This window comes from Neofelis nebulosa, chromosome 10, assembly GCF_028018385.1.
Source record: "Neofelis nebulosa isolate mNeoNeb1 chromosome 10, mNeoNeb1.pri, whole genome shotgun sequence".
Taxonomy (NCBI): Eukaryota; Metazoa; Chordata; class Mammalia; order Carnivora; family Felidae; genus Neofelis; species Neofelis nebulosa.
This window is the reverse complement of record NC_080791.1, coordinates 64,377,043-64,394,773: the sequence shown is the minus strand read 5'-3', so window position 1 is coordinate 64,394,773 and position 17,731 is coordinate 64,377,043. Positions and strand designations below refer to the sequence as shown.

General features: G+C 39.6%; 1 protein-coding gene across 3 annotated transcripts in view; it reads right to left on the bottom strand.

Moving 5' to 3' along the window:
* The window catches only part of SYT9 (synaptotagmin 9), a 196,051-nt gene that overhangs the window by 54,839 nt on the left and 123,481 nt on the right, over nucleotides 1-17,731 (bottom strand). For all 3 annotated transcript variants that reach the window (XM_058688102.1, XM_058688103.1, XM_058688101.1), the window contains exon 4: nucleotides 629-749. In XM_058688102.1, coding sequence (XP_058544085.1) covers nucleotides 629-749 — 121 coding nt within the window. The remainder of the gene's footprint in view (nucleotides 1-628; nucleotides 750-17,731) is intronic.

Sequence of the window (17,731 nt, the reverse complement as noted above, 5' to 3'; positions counted from 1 at the left end):
ATTGATTTCTGTGATCAACAGCCAATGGACTGGGTGTTCTATGACCACATTTTGGGAGCCCCTGAAGAAGTTGCTTGGGAATGTGTATAGTAGGACCTGCATATCAGGGCTTTCTTGTTATGGTTTAGAATATGGTTAGAATACCAAACTGCACAGTTCATTGACAGGCCTTGTAGGAGGATATATGATTGTTTTCAATCTTCCATAGGCCTGAGATGGTGATTACTTGTATCTGAAGAAAGACCCAATTAGATAAGCTGTGTCAGCATGTGTAAACTGTAGGTCCAGTTCACAACTATGGTGAAGAAGACGTACAAGAGAATAATGACTATTCCCATTAGGTAGCATTTCATATGTGCCAGGTACTGTTTTATGACATTATATGCACTAACTTACTTAATCTTATGATAACCCAATGAGGCAGATACTATTATTACCCTCATTTTACAGATGGGGAATCCGAAGCTCAGACAGGTTAAGTGACTTGCCCAAAGTCATACAGCCATGAGGTCTAGGAGAGGAATTAAACCTAGGTAGTTTGGTTTTATGCACCTTATTACTCTATTAGAGACTTCATAAATACTACATTAGAACCATGGGAGGAAGTCTGAATTTGAGAATGTCCCACCTGATGCTCCTGTTATGTCCATTGCCTTTAAATTCCTCGCTTTTATAATAGTGATGGTCAGCCTGCCAGCAGTTGGAAGGTAGCAGAGGGAAAACATCAGCTCTCCAAGATCCACATTGTCCTGTTGAGAAAGCACAAGCGGACTCATTGGAAACTGTCCTCAGCCTGGCACGCATAAGCACCAGCTGCAGGACAGCATTGGAAGGGACACCACTGGTCCTCGGCTCATCTTTTGAATCCCTGCTATCTCCTGCTTCACGTCGACCACAAGGAGGAGAACAAATGCCTGGACTTTGGGAGCCCCAGACCCTAAGGAAGTATAGCCTGTCCTCAGATGGCAAAGCTGTGGAGGCCATCCAGGGCCTCTACCACCCTCCATCTATCTAGCCACTTGCGGCCCCGCACAGCCCCCAGGAATGAAGCCGCCAGAGCCTTGGCTATTTCCCATGTGGTTCCATTCATATTCCCACCACAATCCCCCAGAACCCCCCTCAGGACAAAGCTACCCAAAGAGGTGCTCCTTAGGACTGCAAAGCCCCACCAACGGCACAGACGTGCTCTGCACACAGCCCCACGCAGCCTCCTGCAGCCTCTCAACAGACCCCCACACAGCCTCTCCCTGTTTCCTATAGCCCTTCCCCCATAGTCTTCCCCACAGGCCCCACATGAGGGCAAAGTCCTCCAAATAGCCACCATCTGTATGCCTCCTTCCCTTACAGCCCTACACACTCCCCTACCCAGTCCCCTCAGGATTGCTGTCATACTTGCACACACTCCTGCAAATACCCACATCCCAAAACACACACAAGTGCATGCAGGTGCACACATACACACTCAGCCAACAACCCTCCACCCAGCAGAGCACTGCACACAACCTGGGCACGCACTATGTATGTAGACCAACACACGGCTCCACTGGATCCTGAAACACCTTGCCCCTACTATGTGGCTCTAGACAAGGACCCTGCAGAAGGCTGTGAGTGCCACCCCGTGACCCCATGCGTGCCCTCCACAGCCCTGGACACACCCAGATACTCGCCTGGCCCTGCCCAGCCTCAGACAGAGCCCTCTGTAGTCTCTACACAGGGAGAAATGGGTGTGACCCCCTACTGCTGGTCTTGGGGGTTCCCACTTAGCTGTAGCTCTTGCCTTCTCTTAGTGTGTCCCTAAGGAGCCCGTTTCCCTTTGCTGGGGAAGACATCTCCTCAGGCAGTGTGCAGCCATTCAAATAGGTCAGATGACATGGTTCTCTTTCTCCTTTATAGCCCAAGGAGTTACCAGAAAGGGGGAAAAAAGCCAGTTCATTTACTTTCCATTTCTTTGATACCTAAGGTTATCGAGCTGGGTGTCTGTGTCTAATTAATACGGTTTCATACTGACAATGCTCTGGGGAGTCCGGGTTTTGCCCTCAACATCCACAGACTCCCCTCCCCTCCTCGAGTCTCCAAAGATGCTTCTATTTTTAGAAGCAAAGATTCAGTTCTGGAAGGTCACCTCGCCCAACCTCCCTGCCTTGACCGCTTCTGCAGGAGGATGAGGCAAAGGGAATCTGTTTGGTCGCTAAGGCAGATAGATTGCTCTGCATCTCTGCGCATCACTTGCATCGTGTAAATAAATGACCTCACTCTGCAAGCCAGGCTCTCCTGGTTCATGGAACCTGGATCTCAAGACACCCAGGCGGCTGGGCCTTTCCCTCTCAGATAGAGTGAGGGGGAGAGACAAGAACTCTACAGGAGTGTGGGGTGGCGGCACACCAGGCAGGCGCTGGACAGTTTCATGCTGCTGGTTCCCTGTTGCAGGACAGGCGTCTGCTTTCCCTGAAGAGGGAGGATCTGATCCAGCTTCCTGCTGGTGGCAGAGGAGAAACAGAAACAACAGCTGTCCCCACAAATTATCTTTTTCCTTCCACACTCCCTGCCCTATTCCTTTGCCCTTTGGATTCTGTCTGCCTTAAGCGGAAAGGCCCAAACACCTGTTCCTCCCTCAGGAGGTTATTCACTGCACCTAGCTCACCACCCCCTCCTCTCATCCTGCTCAGAAAATCTCAGTTTGACAAAGCAAAACAGGAGTAACCAGAATCATGCCGATGAAGCTTCATCTCACCCATTTTCTCAGCATACAGTTCTGGAAGGTCCACACTCACCCAAGCTCTGTCGGGCTCAAGATGTGATGGGGCCTGCATTCCAAGCCCTGCCCTTAAGCCCAATGAACACAACTGAATGTGATGACTCAGGTTACTTTTGTGCTAAGTACATTTTCTTCCCAACATAAACCCCATTCACAAATCACTCACATTATGGCTCTTTGCTCATAAGTTTAAGGAAAAAGAAATCAAGCTTTGGACTTGGTGATACAGTATTCAAAAGGTCAACTAAAGTCCACATGTGTACTTAAAAAAAAAGCCAGAAAATTGAAAACATAGTTATCAAAGAGAAAATGTTTGATTAGACTTTCAAGTGTTTAGAAATAAAACAGTTAACATTTTCTAAATCATGAAAGTAAAAATTATGATAAAATTAATATATAGATATTTTTAGTGAAAGAACAAAATATCCCCTTTTCTTCTGTATCTGTGTCACTCCTTTCCCCAGATTACTGAATAATCTTTGTAGTTTTCTTTTCATTCATCCATCAATCCATCCACTCACTCACTTATTCTTTTAACATCGGCTGCGATGGTGGTGGTTGGGCATTGCTCTTTTCCAGGCGCTGGAGCTGTTTTTGCAGTGGGAACAACAGACAGGGTCCCTTAAGTGCAGATGGGCTTGCAGGGATATGGAACAGGGGTCGATGGTACATAATGTTAATTCTGCTTTTCCCCTATCAGCTGGTGCTGATTTGGGGTCAAGAAACTGTAGATCCCTATGTTTGCAAACATCCCTTTAAACCAATGGTTCTCAACAGTAGTAATGTTCCCCTGGGGGACATTTGGCCTTATCTGGAGAAATTTTTTATTGTCATAACTGGGGAGGCAGTTACTGACATCTAGCGAGTAGAGTCCAGGGATGCTGGTAAACATCCTACGATGCACAGGGCAGCCCCTTTTACTGCAAAGAATTATCAGGTTCAAAATGTCAATAGTTTCAAGGTTGAGAAACTGCCTTACACAGAAGTGCTTATATTGTTCGTAAAAATTTTTCCAGAGTGCTGATGAAAGTCAAATATAAAAGGGTGGTGGAATATTTGGCTTCTTTTTCAGCTTGACAAGAATACAGAGTGTCACTGGTGGCTGTGTGCCCTGGGGGATACAAGGGGAAGGAAAATGTCATATAAAGAAATGCTTCACTTGCTCCTGCTTTGTGTGGCCACGTTCAGTACTGTTAGCAAAATATACTGGGAATTTATAGCAAGTGCGTGAGAATTCTCTACCTGCCAATCTGTAATGTGATATGTTTGCCTGTAGCGGTCTATGATAGCTGTAAGTTTTGTCTAATTAGTGCACTTTGCATTCATCTTCTTAGGTTCTTTTGGTGAGCTCCTTCCCAATTCTGTGAAGATCTAGAAGGGCTGCTGCAGGAATTCAGGTTTAACCAAATATTCATGGCCCTGTCCATATCTGTTTAGGGATAATCATGGAACCCAGGCAAGGCCACTTCAAATCTTCTCTGGGATTGAAAAATTGATATTGAAATGGAGCAGTTATCATTTTATTGGGGTTATTTGTTGGGAAGATATGAAACTAGAATTGTTCTAAGGTTCTTATACTATATGTAGCACACATGGTATAATATTACTTTCAGTTAGGCTGTGTATATTAAAGATGAACACTATGGGGATGTCTGGGTGGTCAGTCAGTTGAGCATCCGACTCTTGATTTTGGCTTAGGTCATGATCTCATGGTTCATGGGTTCAAACCCTAAGTGGGACTCTACGCTGACAGCTCTGTCTCCTTCTTTCTTAAACATTTAAAGATGAACACTATAAACCCGTAAGAAACGACTATTAAAAGGATTTATAGCTAATATGCCAAAAAAGGAGATAAAATAGATGCTTTAAAAGTATAAAATTAATCCAAAAGGAGACAAAAAAAAGGGAAAGAGAATACTACGAGAAGAGACAAATCTTACAGAAATAGAAAATGAATAACAAGATGGTAAATTTAATCCTATTATTTCCATAATTACATTAAATGTAAGTGATCTAGGCATCCAAATAAAAAGCAAAGATTGAGACAATAAAATAGCAAGACTCAGTTTTATGGTCTCTACAAAAAAAAGTACTTTAAATATAAAATATAAGTAAATTAAAAGTAAAAGAGTAAGAAAAGATATGCCATACTAACACTAATAAAAAAATCTGGAGGACTATATTAATATCAGACAAGGTATATGTCAGAGCAATGAATATTACCAGGACAAAGAGTGATATGATAAAGAGGTCAATTCATCAAAAGCACATAACAATTCTAAATATTTATGCACCAGATAACACACTCTCAAACACATGAAGCAAAAGCTGATAGAATTGCGAGGACAGACAAGTTAGAGTCAGAGGTTTGAATACTTGAACAACACTAACAACAGACTTGGTGTAACCAGTGGCATTACAATAATACTCTATCAACCAGCAGTAGAATACACATCTTTTCAAGTGCACCCATAACACTAAACAAGCTAGACTATATTCTGTTCTAGGCCATAAAATGAGTCTCAATTAAATTTGACAAGATTCAAAGTACATTTTCTGGCTGCAGTGGAAATGAATTAGAAATCAACAGCAAAAAGATATCTGGAAAATCTCCAAATATTTTAGAACTAAATATCACACTTATAAATAATCCATGGATCAAAGAAGAAATCAAAAGAGGAATGAGAAAGTATTCTGAACTTAACTGAAATAAAAACATGACACATCAAAATGTGTGAAACGCAGCTAAAGCAGCATGTAGGGGGAAATTTATAGCACCAAAATGCCTATATTATGCAAGAAGGAAAGTCTCAAAACAATGACCTCAGTTTCCACTCTAAGAAATCAGAAGAAAATAAATAAATGAAGATTAAAAAGAATAAATAAAAACAAAGTAAGCAGAAGAAAGGAAATAATAAAGATTAGGTAAAATAATGTAAAGATGTATATTTCAAATAGAGTAATCACTAAATAACTAATAGATATAGTAAACCAAGACCAACCATACATGCTGTATACAGGAAACCCATTTAAAATATCATGACAAAGATAGGTTTTGAAAGATTTTTCAAAATTAGGCAATGTAAACACTAATCAAAAGAAAACTTTAGTGACTATATTAATATCAAAGAAGATTTCAAACCAAGGAATAGTTCCAGGGAGGAAGGATCAGATCATCCAGGGGACATAATCTTAAATGTGTATGTATCTACCAACAAAAATTCAAAATTATTGAACAAATCTGAGAGAATTAAGAGGGGAACTAGGCAAGCCCACAAGCAGAGTTAGAGACTTCAACACTGCTCTATCAGTCATTGATTGAACAGGCAAATAGAAAAGAAGCAAGGATATAAAAGACCTGAGCAATAATATCAACAAACTTGACCTAATTGGCATTTACTTTACCCATTGATACTCCATCTAACAACAACAAAATATTCTTTTTAAGTATACACAAAACATCCACCAAGATAAATTATGCTCTGGGCCATAAAAATTTTTTTTCATTAAATTCAAGAAGATTGAAATCATACCAAATATGTTCCAAATAAGAATAAAATTAAACTAGAATTCAATCAATAATATCTGGAAAATCCCCCAGTATTTGGGAATTAAACAATATTTTCTAAATAACCCACAAGTCAAATAAAAACTCCCCACGAGGTGTATTAAACATTAATTTGACCTGAATGAAAATGAAAATACAACATATCAAAATGTGCAGGACCCAGACAAAGCAGTACTTATAGGGAAATGTACAGCATTAAGTGTTTATATTCAAACAGAGGTATAATTTCAAAACACTGATCTGAGTTTCAACTGAGGAACACACACACACACAAAAGAGAAAATAAAACACAACACAGATAAAAGGAAGAAAATAACATAAGCATAGAAAACAATGAAATATAAAAAATGGAAACACTTAGAGAAAGTCAATGAAAGCAATATCCTAGCAAGACTGACCAGAAACAAAAATTAGAAAATATTAATTATCAATAGAAAATAAAATATCAAATGGAAATGGATATATCAATACAGATACTATAGACATTAAAATAATAAGAAATGTTATGATCATTTTTATTCCAATAGATTTGATAACTTAGAGAAAATGAACAACTTGCTTGAAAGACAAAAAAAAACCCCACCATACCAAACTAAAGAAAAAAATAGATAACCTGAATTGTTTTATATCACTAAATAAATTGAAGTCCCAATTAAAAACCTTCTCGCAAAGTAAAGTCAAACCCATTTAAGAAAAAAATAATACCAATTCTATATAAGCTTTTCCAGAAAAGAGAAGAACATTTCCCAGCTCATTTTATGAGGGCAGCAATATCTTGATACTAAAACTAGACACAGATATTATAAGAAAACTACAGACTATTGTCCTCATGGACACAGACACAATTATCTTCAATAACATTTTAGCAAATTAAACCCAGCAATCTATTAAATAGGAGATATATCCTGAACGAGTAGGATTTATCCTGGGAATGCAAGTCTGGCTTAACATTTGAAAATATTAATCAAAGTAAATCAACATATCAACATACTAAAAAGGAAAAATCATATCAACAGACAGAAAACAATCATTTGAAAAAAGTCAATACCATTCAGGATAGATGCTCTCAGAAAACTGGAATAGAAGTGGACTTCCTTCTATTAAGAAAGACACCTGTAGGGGCGCCTGGGTTGCTCAGTCGGTTGGGTGTCTGGCTCTTGATTTTGGCTTGGGTCATGATCTCATGGCTCCAGTTTGTGGGCTCTGCGCTCACAGTGTGGGGTCTGCTTGGGATTCTGTCTCTCTCCCTCTCTCTCTCTTCCTGCCCTGCTTATCTTCTCTATCTCTCTCAAAATAAATAAATAAACTTAAAAAAAAAGATAACTTATAAAAAAACTATAGTTAATGCTAAACTTGATGACAGACTATACATTTTCTCTCCTAAGGTTAGGAAACAAGGCTAGGACATCTGCTCTCACTACTTCTGTTTCACATTGTACTAGAGGGTCCGGCCAGTGAAAGAAAACAGAAATAAAAGATACACACCTTAAAAAAGAAGAAGTAAAACTGTTTTATTTGCAGGTGCAATGATTACTTATGGAGAAAATCTTTAGGAATCTATAAAAAACTACTAAAACAAGTTTAGCAAGGCCAACAAGGCTAATATGAAAGCAAAATTATTTCTATATACTAGAAATGAAACAAGAATTGAAATTTAAAAATACACTTACACGATCTCGCGGTCCGTGAGTTCGAGCCCCGCGTCAGGCTCTGGGCTGATGGCTCGGAGCCTGGAGCCTGTTTCTGACTCTGTGTCTCCCTCTCTCTCTGCCCCTCCCCCGTTCATGCTCTGTCTCTCTCTGTCCCAAAAATAAATAAAAAATGTTGAAAAAAAAAAATTTAAAAAAAAAAAAAGGGGCGCCTGGGTGGCGCAGTCGGTTAGGCGTCCGACTTCAGCCAGGTCACGATCTCGCGGTCCGTGAGTTCGAGCCCCGCGTCAGGCTCTGGGCTGATGGCTCGGAGCCTGGAGCCTGTTTCTGACTCTGTGTCTCCCTCTCTCTCTGCCCCTCCCCCGTTCATGCTCTGTCTCTCTCTGTCCCAAAAATAAATAAAAAATGTTGAAAAAAAAAATTTTAAAAATACACTTACATTTATACTCACAGATAAATTTAGCACATCATGTGCAAGACCTGTATACTGAAAACTACAAAACAACGGTGAGAAAAATTAGAGAAGACATAAATAGAGAGATATTTCACATTCATACATCAAGAGACTTATTAACATTGTTAAGATATTGATTCTTCCATAATCTATAAGTTCAGTGTAATTCCAATCAAAAGTTCAACATACGTTTTGTAGATATTGAAAAACTGATTCTAAAATTTATATGCAAATATAAAGAATCTAGAATAATCAAAATCATTTTGGAAAAAAGAAACAAAATGGAAGTACTTAACACTACCTATGAGGTGTAGAATAAAACCACAGTAATCAGTAATGGAGGAGGTGTTCACAAAAGGACAGACATACTGATGAAAGGAACAGGATGAAGAGGCCAGAATTAGACCCTCATTTACATGGTCAAATCACTTTCTAGAAAGGGAGCACATAATTTAATGAAGAAAAGATAGTCTTTTAGACAAACAGTACTGGAATAGTTGGATATCTATTTGAAACAACAACAACAACAACAACAACAACAACAACAACAACAACAAAAGAACCATGACCTTTCCTTCACATGATAAGAAAGGATTTCATGCAAATGGATCATGTAAGTACTGAAACTATGGAAGTGCTAAAAGAAAGCATAGGAGAAAATGTTTGTGACTTTGGGTTAGATAAATATCCATTAGATGGACACAAAAAGCACAATACATAATAAAAGAAACTCATACCGTTTGCTTCATTAATGTTAAAAACTTTTGCTCTTCAAACACATTCTTAGGAAAGACAAAGGTTAAGCCACAGGCTGAAGGATTGTATTTGTATAATATACAGCCCATAAAGGAATTACATCCAGAATATATAAAGAATTCCTACAACTTAGAGAAATAACGTAACAACAACAGGGGCAAAAGATCTGAACAGGCACTTCCTCAAAAGAATGTTAAACCATAGCAACAAGATACCACTACACAACCACAAGAATAAGCTAAAATGAACGACTGACAATATGACTTATTGCCCATGATGGAGAGTAATTGCCTCTCAAGCTCTGCTGGAAATGCAAAATGTTAAAACCATTTGGGAAAAACAGTTTGGCAGTCTCTCTTAGGTTACACATACACATGCCAAATGACCCAGAAATCTCACATTTAGTTATTTCCCTAAGTGAAATAAAATCACACCTCCATCCAAAGACTTGTATGCAACTGTTGTGAGCCCAAACTGAAAAGAAACCCAAATGTAGCATCAAATGGTGAATGGAGAAACAAAATGAGGTATATCCATACAATGGAATGCCAGTAGGCAACCAAATGGAAAAAACTATTAATAAAAGAAACAACACGAACACATCACAAAAGCATTAAGCTGAGTGAAAGGATCTCCAACAAAAGACAACATGTATGATTCCCTTTATATGAAACTCTGGGAAAAGCAAAATTACAGTGACACAAAGTGATCAGTGGAAACTAGGGACCGGTGGTGGGAGGAGGGAACTGATCATAGAGGAGCACCAGGAAATCTTTGGGGATGAGAGAAATATTCCATGTCACGATTATGGTGGCGGTTACATGGCTGTATAATTGTGACAAAACTTGTACACTTAAAATTCGTTAGTTTTATGGTATATAAATTAATAATGGGCATTAACAATTCTGAAAAGACACATTTTGTAGAGGACTACACTTTTGTCTTCCAATTTTATGGCCTTGAGTTCACAGGATATGCCTTAATGATTTCAACCATTTAAAATATTAAGTTATTCTGTCCTACCCTGTCTCATTCAGTTGTGCTCATATGTGCTTAATGTGTATTCTCTATCTGCAGGGGCCAAATTCCCATGTGTATTAAATCAAGCTTGTTGACTTTGTATCCAAGTCTTCTTCCTTCCAGAATTTAATTAATAATGCTTTGTCTTTTAAAATACATTTAAAAAATAAATAAAAATTAAAAAGTGTTTTTTATTTTTTATTTTTTGCTATTCCATTATGTTTCACAGCCAAATTAACAAACATTTAAGATATAGTTAAAATATTCCCATTTCTTTGCTCACTGCAGTTTCTTAAAACCCACATCCCCCCCTTTATAGAAACATTTTTCATTTTACTTGAGTATGTCCTTGAGAACTTTTTTCTTTTCTTTTTTTTTTTTCCAGTGAGGGATCACAGGTAGTAAAAATAATTTTTATTGTGGTCTAATTCTTAAAAGAAAGTTGGCTGGGCATAGAATTTAGGTTAAAATTCTTTTATCTTAGAATCATTTTACATTGTCACAATGTCTCCAAGCACTTCATGTTCTAGCTGGGATGAACATTTGATGCCATTCTTTTGTAGATTTTTTTTTTCCCTCTCAAGGAGGTTTTAAGATGGTCTCTTTGTACTTTTATTTTATACTTACACCTTCTGAAATTTTCCCAAAAGGTATTTAGATATCTTGTTTTCCTTGATCTTGCTTGGTCCTCAATGATCCATATTAATTAGAATTCTTTCTTTTCTTTTAATGTCTTCCGCCCCTCCCCACTCCCTCTCCCCCCACCCCGCCCCAAGATCAGTTGATCTGTTCATTTTGGACAATGATAGTGGTTTTCCTCATGGTCTAGGACATCCCTAATTGTCTATATTTATAATTAAAGGGTCAAAGGAAAGTCTTCTATTGCTTATGGCCTCTGTAATTCCTTTACTATTATTTTATGAGGGGCCTCAGGAGGCAATGCAGGCAATCTCATGTTTTTTATCTGATGTATTTAACTAGGAGTTCTGATGAATTATTCTTTAACACTACCTGTAGGATATTAACATTACCAAAATTACTGAACTTTGGCATTACAGAAGGTTACACAAGTTAGGCAAAGGGAATCATTATCAACAGACTTATGATACTCCAGTTTCCTCAATATTTTTGAGTATCATTGTATTGGAGGTCCCCAAGACCACCCTGAAGTTTGATGATTCACTAGAAGGACTCTTAGGACCCAGAAAGGCTGTTATTCTTATAGTTAATGGTTTATTACAGCATAAGGACTCAAGATTAAAATCAACAAAGGAAAAAGATACAGGGTAGAGTCCGGGAGAAACCAGGCATAAGCTTCCAGTTATCCTCCTCCAATGGAGTCACACCAACAACACTTAATTCTCCCAGTCATGATGGGTGACAACACATATCGAGTATTGCCAAATGGGAAACTTAACTAAACCTTGATGCCCAAGGTTCCTTTCCTTTAAACACTTCTGTTTTTTTTTTTTAAGTTTATTTATTTATTTTTGAGAGAGAGAGAGAGAGAGCATGTGGGAGAGGGGTAGAGAGAGGAAGACAGAGAATCCCATGCAGGCTGCACACTGTCAATGCAGAGCCCAACATGGGGCTCTAACCCATGAACTGCAAGATTGTGATCTGAGCAGAAATCAAGAGTTGGATGCTTAACTGACTGGGCCACCCAGGCACCCCAATGTCCAAGGTTCTTGTTGTGGGTGGCAAAGAGTTCCCAAATGACTGACCTTAACAAGTCAGTCCTCATTTCCATCATCAGAGGTCAAACAGCATAGCTCAGGACCCTAGGTGAACAAACACAGTTGTTGACCATTATTGCATTGTTAACATAAAATATCTAATGTGGTCCAAGTTCTGTTATATAATGAACTCTTATCAGGCAGGATATTCTAAGGGCTTACAGGTTATCTCTCAAGAACCAGTCAAGGACCAGTCCTTTCTTTAAAATGTGTAGAGTTTGAGGGGTGCCTGGGCGGCTTAGTCAGTTGAGTGTCCAACTTCGGCTTAGGTAATGATCTCATGGTTCATGGGTTCGAGCCCCACGTCGAGCTCTGTGCTGACAGCTCAGAGGCTGGAGCTTGCTTCAGATTCTGTGTCTCCCCCTCTCTATGCCCCCAAGTAATAAAAAGAACTAGGAGCATCTTTTGTTCTATTGAAGCAACTCTGTGTGGGCTCTTGGATGGGGGCTGGTCACCAGAAAGACCAAGCCAGAATAAGAAGCTTCGAATTTTCAGGGGCACCTGAGTGGCTCAGTTGGTTAAGTGTCCGACTTCGGCTCAGGTCATGATCTCATGGTTTGTGAATTCAAGTCCCGAGTCAGGCTCTGCTGTCAACACAGGGCCCATTTCAGATCTTCTGTCTCCCTCTCTCTGCCCCTCCACTGCTCATTCTCTGTCTCCAAAATAAATAAATACACTAAAAAAAAAAAAAAAAAAAAAAAAAAAAAAGAAGCTTGGAATTTTCAGCCAGAGGAGAGTGGGAGGAAAGGGGTTAATAACTGATCATGCCTACATAAGGAAGCCTCCATAAAATAGGACCCAATAGACCTGGGTTCAGAGACCCCCAAGTTGGTGAACCTATCTATATACTGGAAGAGTGACATACCTGCCCTATGTATCTCTTCATCTGGCTGTTCATCTGTATCCTTTATCACATTGTTTAATAAACTGTTATGTTTCCCTGAGTGGTATAAACTGTTCCAGAAAATAATCAAATCCAACAGAGAAGAGGTCATGGGAATCCCTGATTTGTAGCCAAGTTGCACAGAAGTTGTGGGTAACACAGGGACCTACTTTTTATCATTGGCATCCAAAGTGGCAGTCAGTCTCATGAGCCTGATCCCTTAACCTGTGGGATCTGACATTATCTCCAGATAGATAGTATCAGAACTGAGCTAAATTTTAGGATACCCAGTTTGTGTTGCAGAATTGCTTGGTGTAGGAAAACCCCACATGTTTTGTGTCAGAAATGTCATAAGTGTGGTAAGTGGTATCAGAGTAAAGGAGAAACACACAGGAAGAGAATGGTAGCTTTTTTCTACATAAATGCTTAAAAATCAGATTAGGGAAACATTTTTTAGCTTTAAATGTATAATATGGAACAAAGTAAGGCTGATTATCAGTGATCAAAGCATCTACCTGAAGAACCTGGAAAAAGAACAACAAATTAAACACCAACTAGAAGGAAGGAAATAATATTAGAGCAAAATTAATGAACTGGACAACAAATATATTTAGAGAGAGTCAACAAAGCCAAACGAAGTTGAAGTTAGCTTCCCCCCCCCAAGTTTATTTATTTTGAGAGAGAGAGAGAGAGAGAGAGGGAGAGGGAGGGGCAGAGAGAAAGGGACAATCCCAAGCAGGCTCTACACTGACAGCATGAACAAAATTATGGACAATTATGTCCATAACAGAACAAAGTGGGAACAAATCATATAATTATCTAAATGAATATAGACAGATATGATAAAATCAAGCATCTACTTATGATAAAAGCTTTTATCAAACCATATATAAAAGAGAAATTTGCTGATCTGATGTAGGGCATCTAAAAACAAGGCTATAGCAATGGTATACTTAATGGTGAAATACAGAAAGCTTCCCAATTAAATTATGAATAAGACACAGACTACTTCTATTTTACATTGTACTTGAGGTCCTAGTGAAATAAGGCATGAAAAAGAAATAAAAGGTACAAAGTTTTGATGTGAAGAATTAATTCTGTCATTATTGCCAGATAATATGATGTGTAAAACTATCCCAAAAACCTTACAGAAAAACCATTAGAATACATAAGCATCTTCATCTATGACTGATGGATTAATGGCCATCAGTGTCAGTAAACAAATATAAATTTTACTTTTATACCAAAAAAAAAAAAAACAAGTTAAAAAGTAGAAAAAAAACCTTATTTAAAATAGTTTTCAAAAAACCCATCAGCATCCTGTGGATCACTTAGATTCCACCCACACCTGCCTAAATAACCCAGAAAACCGCCAGAGGATTAGCAGAATGGAGTCTCCGGAGCCAAGCGCAGACGAGAGGCCCACGGAAGAGGGTAGGAAGGGCGGCGAGGCGGTGCACGCTACACGGACTGGCGGGAGGGAGCCGGGGCGGAGGGGCGGCCCGCCGGCCAAGCAGAGCCCCCAAGTCTGGCTTGCAAAAGTGGAGGGGCCTGACGGAGTGTGTTCTGACAGCAAGTGGGACTCAACATCTGGAAGGTTATAAGTTAACAGCTCTGCTCGGAGAGCGGGAGGGCTGGAGGACAACGGGAGGGAGAGTTGTTGAGCCCTGGATGACAGAGCTCAGCTTGTCTGGGAACAAAGGCACTCGCCAGCGCTATCTCCCTCGCCCATCCCCCAGCCAAAATCCCAAAGGGAACCGGTTCCTGTCAGGGAACTTGCTTGCACCTCACAAACACCCAACGCTGTGCTTCTGCGGATCCATCCCTCCCACTGCCGCAGGGCCCCTCCCGAAGCAGATCTCTGAAGAAGCGAGCTGAGCCTTCCCCTCCCGCCCCTGTGCACCTTGCCGATCCACCCCAGCTTACACACCAGATCCCCAGCACCACAAGCTTGGCAGTGTGCAAGTAGCCCAGAGGGGCCACGCCACCCCACAATGAACCCCGCCCCTAGGAGAAGGGAAGAGAAGGTACACACCAGTCTGACTGTGGCCCCAGCGGTGGGCTGAGGGCAGACATCAGGTCTGACTGTGGCCCCACCCACCAATGCAAGTTATTCAAGACAGCACAGGGGAAGTGCCCTGCAGGTCCGCACCACTCCAGGGACTATCCAAAATGACGAAACGGAAGAATTACCCTCAAAAAAACCTCCAGGAAGTAACGACAGCTAACGAACTGATCCAAAACAATTTAAACAATATAACAGAAAGTGAATTTAGGATAATAGTCATAAAATTAATCGCTGGGTTTGAAAACAGTGTAAAGGACAGCAGAGAATCTATTGCTACAGAGATCAAGGGACTAAGGAACAGTCAGGAGGAGCTAAAAATGCTACTAATGAGCTGCAAAATAAAATGGAGACGACCACAGCTCGGATTGCAGAGGCTGAGGAGAGAATAGGTGAACTAGAAGATAAAATTATGGAAAAAGAGGAAGCTGAGAAAAAGAGAGATAAAAAAATCCAGGAGTATGAGTGGAAAATTAGAGAACTAAGTGATGCACTAAAGAGAAATAATCGACGCATAATTGGTATTCCAGAGGAGGAAGAGAGAGGGAAAGGTGCTGAAGGTGTACTTGAAGAAATAATAGCTGAGAACTTCCCAGATCTGGGGAAGGAAAAAGGCATTGAAATCCAAGAGGCACAGAGAACTCCATTCAGACATAACTTGAATTGATTTTCTGCATGACATATCATAGTGAAACTGGCAAAATACAAGGATAAAGAGAAAATCCTGAAAGCAGCTAGGGATAAACGTGCTCTAACATATAAAGGGAGACTGATAAGACTAGTGACAGATCTCTCTACTGAAACTTGGCAGGCCAGAAAGGAATGGCAGGAGATCTTCAATGTGATGAACAGAAAAAAATATGCAGCTGAGAATCCTCTATCCAGCAAATCTGTCATTTAGAATAGAAGGAGAGATAAAGGTCTTCCCAAACAAACAAAAACTGAAGGAATTCATCACCACTACCAGCCCTATAAGAGATCCTAAGGGGGATCCTGTGAGACAAAGTACCAGAGACATCGCTACAAGCAAGAAAACCTATGGACATCACAATGACTCTAAGCCCATATCTTTCTATAATAACACTGAATGTAAGTGGACTAAATGCGCCAACCAAAAGACATAGGGTATCAGAATGGATAAAAAAACAAGACCCATCTATTTGCTGTCTACAAGAGACTCATTTTAGACCTGAGGACACTTTCAGATTGAAAGTGAGGGGATGGAGAACTATTTATCATGCTACTGGAAGTCAAAAGAGAGCTGGAGTAGCCATACTTATATCAGACAAACTAGAATTTAAATTAAAGGCTGTAACAGGAGATGAAGAAGGGCATTATATAATCATTACAGGGTCTATCTATCAAGAAGAACTAACAATTATAAACATCTATGCACCGAATACGGAAGCCCCCAAATATATAAAACAATTACTCACAAACATAAGCAATCTTATTGACAAGAATGTGGTAATTGCAGGGGACTTTAATACCCCACTTACAACAATGGACAGATCATCTAGACACATGGTCCATAAAGAAACAAGGGCCCTGAATGATACATTGGATCAGATGGACTTGACAGATATATTTAGAACTCTGCATCCCAAAGCAACAGAATATACTTTCTTCTTGAGTGCACATGGAACATTCTCCAAGATAGATCACATACTGGGTCACAAAACAGCCCTTCATAAGTATACAAGAATTGAGATAATACCATGCATACTTTCGGACCACAATGCTATGAAGCTTGAAATCAACCACAGGAACAAGTCTGGAAAACCTCCAAAAGCATGGAGGTTAGAGAACACCCTACTAAAGAATGAATGGGTCAACCAGGCAATTAGAGAAGAAATTTAAAAATATATGGAAACAAACGAAAATGAAAATACAACAATCCAGACGCTTTGGGATGCAGCGAAGGCAGTCCTGAGAGGAAAATACATCGCAATCCAGGCCTATCTCAAGAAACAAGAAAAATCCCAAATACAAAATCTAACAGCACACCTAAAGGAAATAGAAGCAGAACGGCAAAGGCAGCCTAAACCCAGCAGAAGAAGAGAAATAATAAAGATCAGAGCAGAAATAAACAATATAGAATCTAAAAAAACTGTAGAGCAGATCAACGAAACCAAGAGTTGGTTTTTTGAGAAAATAAACAAAATTGATAAACCTCTAGCCAGGCTTCTCAAAAAGAAAAGGGAGATGACCCAAATAGATAAAATCATGAATGAAAATGGAATGATTACAACCAATCCCTCAGAGATACAATCAATTATCAGGGAATACTATGAAAAATTATATGCCAACAAACTGGACAAACTGGAAGAAATGGACAAATTCCTAAACACCCACACACTTCCAAAACTCAAACTGGAGGAAATAGAAAACTTGAACAGACCCATACCCAGCGAAGAAATTGAATCGGTTATCAAAAATCTCCCAACAAATAAGAGTCCAGGACCAGATGGCTTCCCTGGGGAATTCTACCAGACATTTAAAGCAGGGATAATACCTGTCCTTCTCAAGCTATTCCAAGAAATAGAAAGGGAAGGAAAACTTCCAGACTCATTCTATGAAGCCAGTATTACTTTGATTCCTAAACCAGACAGAGACCCAATAAAAAAAAGAGAACTACAGGCCAATATCCCTGATGAATATGGATGCAAAAATTCTCAATAAGATACTAGCAAATCGAATTCAACAGCTTATAAAAAGAATTATTCACCATGATCAAGTGGGATTCATTCCTGGGATGCAGGGCTGGTTCGCAAATCAATCAACGTGATACATCACATTAATAAAAGAAAAGATAAGAACCATATGATCCTGATAATTGATACAG